This window comes from Hevea brasiliensis, chromosome 14 (assembly GCF_030052815.1).
Source record: "Hevea brasiliensis isolate MT/VB/25A 57/8 chromosome 14, ASM3005281v1, whole genome shotgun sequence".
Classification (NCBI taxonomy): domain Eukaryota; kingdom Viridiplantae; phylum Streptophyta; class Magnoliopsida; order Malpighiales; family Euphorbiaceae; genus Hevea; species Hevea brasiliensis.
The window spans coordinates 17,422,337-17,431,724 of NC_079506.1; the positions used below are offsets into that span (position 1 = coordinate 17,422,337).

The 9,388-nt window shown below is 34.0% G+C and overlaps 1 protein-coding gene across 1 annotated transcript; it reads right to left on the minus strand.

Annotated features, from left to right (window-relative positions):
• Positions 1-510: 510 nt before the first annotated feature.
• LOC131173244 (methylmalonate-semialdehyde dehydrogenase [acylating], mitochondrial-like) lies at positions 511-7,652 on the minus strand. Its single transcript, XM_058135247.1, has 19 exons — positions 7,530-7,652; positions 7,357-7,439; positions 6,548-6,619; positions 6,288-6,449; positions 6,107-6,185; positions 5,845-5,999; positions 5,457-5,520; positions 4,536-4,615; positions 4,153-4,218; positions 3,518-3,568; positions 3,263-3,414; positions 2,877-2,967; positions 2,694-2,774; positions 2,270-2,347; positions 2,122-2,157; positions 1,983-2,026; positions 1,815-1,893; positions 1,124-1,214; positions 511-689 (listed from the first exon to the last, which is right to left on the minus strand). The coding sequence occupies exons 1-19, from the start codon at positions 7,555-7,557 to the stop codon at positions 577-579; spliced, it is 1,605 nt and encodes a 534-aa protein (XP_057991230.1). The 5' UTR covers positions 7,558-7,652; the 3' UTR covers positions 511-576.
• Positions 7,653-9,388: the final 1,736 nt, after the last annotated feature.

The following is a 9,388-nucleotide window of genomic DNA, read 5'->3' on the forward strand; positions in this document are numbered from 1 at the left end:
GACGGTTCACAACAATATATATTATCAACATAACTATGAGTAAGAATTCAAGATATATAGGAATTAGATTGGCCTTTCTTGAAAGATAAAAGTCTTGTTTGGTAGCCACGGAAGACTTGATTGCTCCTACCCAAGTTGCATTTTGTTATGAAGCTTAGATTACATTATTATTATACCTGCTTGCAAAGCCTTTACTTGGGTTCTGAAGCAATCACCTAATTTTAAAAATTCCATATAGCCAATTGCTTTCTTTTATATATATATATATTGGCCACAATATGTCTACTAGTAAAATCTAGGGTTAAATGAAACAAAATTGTTCCAAGGCTTCATAGAATAAGAGAACCAAAATGATGACATATTTCAGAAAGCCTCTGCAAAAAGGCCTCTATGTGGAAGTTTTTGCTATCATGAAAACAAAGCAGGGACGAGATCTGATTATAAATATGGGCAACAGCCTTGAAATTGATTTCCTTTTTAGTTGGAGGGGAGGAGAGAGAGAGAGATATGTAAACGAGGAAAAAGACATTGATTTTTATTGAAGGCTCAATGCCAGTTACAGAGACAATTACAACACTATATCTTCTGTGATGTTGGCATTGCCAAGGAAACTCCACTGCCTGCAGCTAAATCCTTCCATTGTTGAGTTATTGTTTTGATCTGGGTGAAAAAGTTAACTCCAGCCTTTCCTGCAATTCAGACAATTTTCTCTTGTTTAGTAAATTCAACAATTTTTGGTTGCATTGCCACCTTTACTGGGAAAGGCCTCTGGAATAAATCATTTATAAGAAGAGAATTCCACTGAATTCTAAAAAAATAAAGCTTGATTTCTATTTCTTTTAAAATGAAATTTTGTTTATGAATTTTTTCATTTCAAATATGAGAATTAACAAAAAAAAAAAATCGAATTGGATTCTTGTAAAATTTTACATTCCAAACAAGAGAAAAAATAATTGGTACAAGATGTGCAAGAACGAAAAGCATGGCAGAAGCAATAAGTTTTTGCTCAATGGTGCGAGAATGGCTGCCAAGATTGCGAGGTCTCAAGTATAAAACCCATTCAAAGCCCAATAAAATAAAAAAAAAAAAAAAAAAAAGAAGCAAGGTAGAGAGTTGATATTACCATAGAAATTAAGATCTCCTGCAAAAGATGCCTTGGAGCCAGTGAATGAGAAAAAGGGTAATGGAACTGGTATAGGAACATTGATGCCAACCTGCATCAAAATGAATCATCTCAAATAAGTATTCTTAAATATGATCATGTTAAACAAGAATGAAACTTCCCTGTAAACTCAGATTCAGATAAATTCAACAAACCAAGGCAAGGAATTGCAACAACATATCATTTCTAATTCATTAAAGAACAAATCACCATGTTCTTATCACTCAATACAATCCATCAATATCAATAAGAAATGGGAATGTCTTAGCTGCTAAAATTATGGTAAAACTTGACTCCAGATTAGAATTTCAAATGTCACTCATTATGCAATGTTTTGCCCGTTATGTAATGGCTTTTGCCCTGCCAATTGGACTCTCCATGTTGTTATTGTGTTTAGGAATCACAATGAACACTGCCAAAAATGGCCATTATAGGACGCATCATGGGCATACCACAAGACCATTTTAAGTTGTCAGCAACCTTTTCTTTCCTAACCTCAAACAGCTTATTTTGACACCAAAATTCTTAATATCTGCCCTTGATTTTCAGTTACAAAATTTATAAATGAAACTTTTTTTTTGCAAGATAAATGTGATTTATATTGTTGTAGAATTAAGCATCGTTCTTATGATGCTATGGTCTTCAGTTTCACCTGCCCTGCCTCTATCTCAGTCTGGAATTTCCTTGCAGCTGCACCAGATGTAGTAAATATGGCAGCTCCATTGCCATATCTGCAACAGGAGTATTACCACATGTAAAGAGACTAGATGCAGAGAAAATGGTAATTTACAGGCTAAGGAAGTCATAGTTGAGGATATACTTATTTCTATTGACAATGTCAATGGCTTCTTCAAAGCTATCAGCCTGAGGGTTAAAACAAGAATAATAAAAGATACATATTAATAAATCACCATTCCAATCCACACAGGAGAAGGAAAACAAAAATTCCTTCAACTCACCTTCATGCATAGGAAAACCGGCCCAAAGATTTCCTCCTGCAAAGGTCATAAGCAAAAGTCAATCTTTTGCACACATTCAAGGTCCATGTCCTTCTGTCTGACCTACAGATTTTCCAAAGTCCAGTTTACTGAAAAGCATGAATAATACCTTGTAGCACTCCATATCAGCTGTGACACCTGATAAGATAGTAGGACCAATAAAATTGCCCTGCTCATACCCTGGAACCTGGTTGAAACCATCAATAAATTGGTAAGTAGAACATTTCATCTTTACAAAAGCTGAAAATCTGTCATGTTGATGAAGAATAAAGGACTCCAAGGATCAAAAGGACCCTCGAAAGAAAAGCACCGAGTCAAATTTTCAGCTACTTCCTACAATGAAAAATTAGAGTCGCCCTCTTAATGTTTTCAAACTACACCATAATTTCCAGTAATAATATATCCTTCATGTCTGAAAGTGTGTATTATCCTCACCAGAAACGAAATACCAGTTTGATTACCCCATTCTTATCAGCAATGATGTATCTGGTGCTTGTAACAAAATAATGATGCGGAAAATTAAATAAAGATACCACTATGTTTCTTCCATCAAGGAGAAGTTTGGCTCCACTTTCAACACCACTTTGAATTAATCTGTGAATTCGTTCCTTGGCCTGCAAATGCAGAAGTTAAGACAACTTTCGTTTTCATTATTTTATCATCTGAAGTAGTAGTTGTGCAATCAACTAGCAAGAATATCGAAACATGTACCATACCTGTTTGCTAATCACTGGACCCAAGTCTGCATCAGGCACTGTTCCAGCATTTACTTTCAGAGCCTTTGCACGTTCCACCAGTTTATTCTCCCTGGAAAACAAGGGAAAAAATTGCCATGATACTACAATACCATTATTGATAGCCTACTTTAAGTTTCCTTGATTGTGAACTGTGTCAACACAATATAATGGCAAACAAGTGTAGCTCTTCAAGTGCTCATATGCATAAAGCACACTAAAAGAAAGTGAAACAATTAGTAGAAAATATTAACATTAAGTCAAGGTTTTAGTCTTCAAAATGAAGAGAAACTAAATTAAAACCATGCAAATTGAAAGGCATAAGAATCTGAAAAAATGAAAAGGATGAAGAGGAAAAAACATAATACCATGGTTGTGAATCTCCAACAAAAACTACCGTGCTCAGTGCCATGCAACGCTGTCCAGCAGCGCCAAAACCAGCAGCAACTAGGGCATTTAAAGCAGCATCCATGTTCGCATCAGGCAAGACAATTGCATGATTCTTGGCTCCCATGTTGGACTGAACAAAATAATTATAAAGCCAGACATCAAGCATTGCAAAGCAATCATATTGTCCCTAAGATACTGGATAGTTACTAGCAAAGAAAATGAAGTGCACTTACCTGAACGCGTTTCCCTTTGGCTGATGCTCTTGCATATATGTGCATGCCAGCCTTTGGACACAGCAACAAGAAAGTAAAATGTGTGAAACTATAATACAAGTATCACCATGTAGATGGAAAAAAATAATAATAAATAAATAAAAAGAGGCTGACCAACTATGCTGCACATCCAGTCAAGAGATTGATTATTCATTAAAAAAAATAGTACACATTTCATAAAAAGAAAATAGTATAAGACTGCTGCTAATAGATATCAGGCAACGAAAACTATAACAATACTAGAGATGAATTTACTTCAAGAAACCTAGACTATCTTCTGTCAATTCATTTTGTCTATTGAAAATGCAGAAATGTGTTTATATGCTGAAAATGCAGTACTGTTTCCTAATGTTGGAAACATAGAGATCATGAACTTTGACTCTTTAAAAATTATTTTAAAATGGACTAATGGATTCTAAGCATAATGTGTTCATTTATTTATCAAGCAGTAAACAAAATCTTAAAAATTTTCTGCATTTTGGAAATTTTCCACAAGCAAGTATGCTCTGGGGATTCCCAACTTGCAAAATTTGAGATGATATATAAAAATCACATAGGAATTGGAACATGGACACAAACAGCAATGAGTAACTTACAATATTGGAACCAACAAAAGATATAGCTCTGATGTTGTCATCATCACAAATAGCATTAACAACATCCTGCCGCAAAATTGAAACATTTTAGGAAACAAATTTTCTTAATGGTAACATGAATTACCACCAATTACCAGAAATTGTAAGTTCACATCTTAGAATATAATATGTGGAGCAAACATAACTCTTTGCAGGCATGTTATATCTTTGCAATAATGCAGACATGCTAAAAAGTCATCCAATTGAAAACCTAAACTCCTTAAAGATGTAATTAAAATATTCAGTATGTTCTTTGCATTTTTGCAGGAAAGGACAAAAGGAGCCAATGAAGCTTCAAAGAGCTGAATAAGTGAAGAGGAGCTTATTGTTCAGTAATAGCATACATTGGTACCATGAACGATGTTCAAGACACCATTAGGCAGACCAGCTTCCATGGCTAACTCTGCAAGCGTTATAGAAGCTCCTGAAAACACCAAAAAAAGAAAATTATAGATGAGAGAACAATATGAATGTAATTCTATTTCTCAAGGTCACAAATATAACTAAATAATCTTATGGAAAATAACAAAAAAAATGGTATAACCAAGAAAACTGCCTACACTCATTTATTGAAGTCCATGCATTTTAGGTCTTATATATTAGAACACAGACAGAAATGGTGCTTATAAAACCTTATATCTGATTCAGAATACAAAAAATTTCAGTAAAATGTCTTTCCTGATTCCAAACTGTATTAAATTGGAAACAATTCCAAACAGCACCACACATTATTTGCTTTAATGTATTCAGAAAAGGTTTGCAAACATGTAGCAATAAGATGCACAGAATATGCAACTCTGACTAGTAGAAAGGTAAATAGATACCCCCTCTACCCATAATGTTTGTTCTCCAGCCCAGAATTTGCCAGGACTTCCAACACTCGTATTCCAATTTATATTAGTGAAAATAGCAAAAAAGCCTCTGTGACATGGGGGAAATTTTTAAATATTAACATTTACAAGGACAACTATTATAGATAGAACAAGAAAGGATTAGCACTACATGTGATGGGAGTAAACAAATGGCAAAACAAAGTCCTAGCTTCCATGCACTATTAGTATAGGAGGATGAGATCTCACAACTATGGCAAACACCACCCTTCTCAATCCCATTTGCCTAAAACATACAATGGAGACTACACTTTCTCTGCAACCAACCTCTAACAAGTTATTCATGATATATCTACATTTTTTTTTCCTATTATGTAATTGTTACAGTCCCATGGGAGAGATAACGCTTTACAATATTAACAAGTTAGCACTCACCTGGATCTTTCTCTGAGGGCTTTAAGACAAATGTATTACCACATGTAACTGCAAGAGGGAACATCTGCAATAAAATAAAATTAAAAAATTTTCCTTTACTTTTGTTTGGGAATCAAAAAAGATTGATTTCCGACAGCCAGAAAGCCAGCTAATTTTTGCATACTCATGACAATTAAAAACATAATATGAAACAATAAATTAGAATAGTTAACTGTTCTGAGTTCTGACTCATATTAAACAAAACATTCACAGTTCAGCCTCACGAAAAACAAGATGTGCAAGTATCATAATACATAGTTAAGGATCGGTCAAAGAATTAAAAGTAATGTTAGGAATAGAAAAGAGAACAAAAAATGCAAATCATTAATAAGAATTTAGAATGCTTTACCCATAAAGGAATCAGCGCAGGAAAATTGAAAGGGCAAATCCCAGCACACACTCCAAGTGGCTCTCTAATGCTATAGGTATCAATTCCATTTGACACATTAGGGACATACTCGCCCATTTGCAGAGTTGCCATTCCACAAGCATGCTCCACGACCTCTATATGAGAAAGTGAAAGAATAGACACAAGAAATCAACAATTAAGTTCAATAATTTATCACCACAAAAACTTCTCAAACAAAAAAAGGGAGGGAATATGAACTAACCAAGCCCACGGAACACATCACCATGTGCATCCTTCAAAGTCTTCCCCTGTTCAGTAGTAATATTCATCGCAAGCTTATCCTACAAGAAGATAGCTAGGATTCTGTTAATAAAAAATTGAAGATTTCTGTTTGTAAAATGATAAAATCCAATGCAACGAGGCAAGAAAAAACACATGCTTACAATGTCTCTACGAATAAGCTCTTGGAGCTTGAACATAATGCGTTGGCGGGTCGTCACTGGTGTGTTACGCCAAGATGGAAAAGCCTGCTTTGCTGCAGACACTGCAGCTTTGAACTCTTCATTTGTAGTCAAAGGAACTTGTGATACAACTTCTTGCGTTGCCTATCACAAAAAACTGAAATCAATCAGAACCCAAAAAGAACAACTACTTGCAACAATATATTTAATATAACACAGAAAACAAAGTTCTAAGTACTCACAGGGTTTATCACATCAATGGCTGTAGATGATTGCGAATCAACAAATGTGCCTCCAATGAAATTTGGTACCCTCTGATACAATTCATTACCAATGAAATGATACAAAAAACACTCATTGAATTAATATTTCAATAGCAAGGAACTTAAGGCTATGGAATTAAACTTTGGGTTTGACTTTTAAACTAAGAAAAACTATAAAAAGAAATTGTTTTCACATTGAAAATTTTCTAGTAATTACAAGTCTGTATAACTTCAAATTAATCTGTGTAAATATTTTCCAGATACTAGACCCAAAAGACTAAACTTTGAATTCAACTTCCATGGGGAGCAAAATCGCAGTTAGTGGTTTAATGATAAATTCCTTTTTCAAATTTCAACTCTTTTAATTTCTCAAAAATATATTTGTCAAGAAAGATATTTCAACTATAAAAGGTGCGAAATTCAGAAATAGGGGAAAAAGTTAAACATTACACATAAGTTACGTTCCTTATTTAAGTTCTTATGATCTGAATGAAGAACTCAATTAAACAACAACAAAACTAACTCCCTAAAATTTCTCCAAATGAATTTGTTTGAAAGAACTTAATTCAGCAAGAACAACTCGACTATAACAAGATATTTACATACAGCTCAGAACAGCAAAGTTCCAAACTGAGAAAAAAACATAATTTCCCTGGTCTTTCCCGATAACCAAGCAGCCCATAATACTCTTAAGCTCAAATATCTCATATTTCCCTTCATCCACTAAACCTGAGTGTGTATATATATATATATATATATATATATATATATATATATGAAAATATTACCATAGGTTTTCGCTTGCTGGAAGAAGGCTGAGCAGAGAACCTCAAAGCAAGGATCTGAGGACTGAAGGCCTTCAGATTTCTCACTGAAAACAGATAAATACACACAAAATCAGAGTTCAGTATCATTTTGTAACTCAAAATTCAATTAGCATTTGATCAAAAGCATTCAAAACCTCGCTGAATTGAAAATTGAAGCAACATCTCTTTGCTCTTTCCTCCTCCCCTTATCTTTCTTTCACTGATTTGATGATTTTCTTCATGAATAAAAAGAGAGAGAGAAGAAGAAGAGACGTAAGATTTAGAGGAGAGTGACTTCTTAGAATCTGACCGTTGGATTTCGCTAAGAAATCATCTGACGGTAGATATTCAAAGTTGATGTTAATTTAATAAACATTCTTCCTAATCAGGACAATGTAGGTTGACATTTATCCAAAAGATACGTACATTAATTATATTACAAAGAATATAAAAATGGGATGTGTAAGTGTCATGATTTTAATTAAATTATCATGACTCTAACGGTAGTTTACTTTTATTTTTTTTTTTAAATTAATATTTTATTTAAAAATGATGATTATGCATAGCTACTAAAAAAAGATTATGATGTATTGGGCATAATAAAAAATGATGATTATGATGTCTTGTTCTCATCCTACCAGTAACACCTTCAATCCTAATAGTAATACTAATAACTAATAAACCCACACACATCTCACAAGAAACAGAATCACCAAGACCACCACATGTGATCAGGTTTGCAATTCATTTATTTTATACCCACCCCATTGAAGCTGATCCATCTCCCCATCCAACCCATAAATGAAAGGAAGCAACACAGCATATGCATGCACATGCGCACGTGCGTTTGCGCACCCACGAAAAGAAGAGTGAGCGACTAAGCTAAAAGAGGAAACAAATATGAACAATGAGCATGATTTCGTGTAGTCCGAAGCAACAGAAAAGGAGAATCATCAACCAATTTTTGCCTATTATATTGTGCTCAGGCTAACCACGCCACCCCTGCAGGTGCTGCAGGCTGCAGATGGAATATTACGTCCCATTGAAAAGCAGGGCGCAGGACGCTAGTTTTATTAGCGTACTGTGTGTTCGATTGTGTAGTCGCGTCAATTGGCAGGAGCTCGGGACACTAATATAATTAGCGTTCTGTGTATATTTCGTGGTGAATCTCCAGTCTCGTCCGAAGTCCCATCTCTAGTGAGCCGTTGGGGAAAGACAAGCGGGACGCTATTTTTATTCGCGTCCAGAGTTCATCCCACTCACTTTATCTCCCCTGCGCTCTCATTTACGGCATCCGTCTCTTACGCGATCAAAATTTTTCCAAGAAGCAGCTTACAGCCCTCAAAACGCTCGTTCATTCCTCATTTACACCATTGTCTCATTTTGGTGGAGCAGCTTACAGCCGGGTGGAGCAAGAAGGAGGAGACAGGTGCAGTGGTAGATCACAAAGAGAAAAAGAAGAAATTTGAAAAAAAATTATATTCAGGTATGTATTTTGATTGTTTAATAATTTTTAATATGCAATATATGAAATGCTTGAGTGATAATATGTTTATTATTCTAAAAATAATGTAATTTTTTTTTTATGCATGTTGGTATGTTTGTGAGAAACATTTGGTGAGCAAGTTGATATTTTTGTATGCATGACTTAAGAAATAAAATTTCTTGACAATTTTTAACATGCAATATATAAAATGCTTGAGTGTTAATATATTTATTATTCTGAAAATATTGTTGGTATGTTTGTGAGAAAGTTTTGGTGAGCAAGTTGATATAATACTGTTAAAATGAGTAAAAGTTATTGGGAAAATATTACAAGAAATTAGATTTTTAGTATATAATAGTAAAGAAGGCAAAGAAAAAATAATATAAATTTGTAGTATTAAGAAAATGTTAGGAAAGAGAAAATAAAAATTATAAATGTAAATTATGTTAAGAAAAAAATTTTATATTAAGTCATATAATTTTTGTATCACAAAATATAATAGTTTAATAAGTTGAACAGAGAATATGA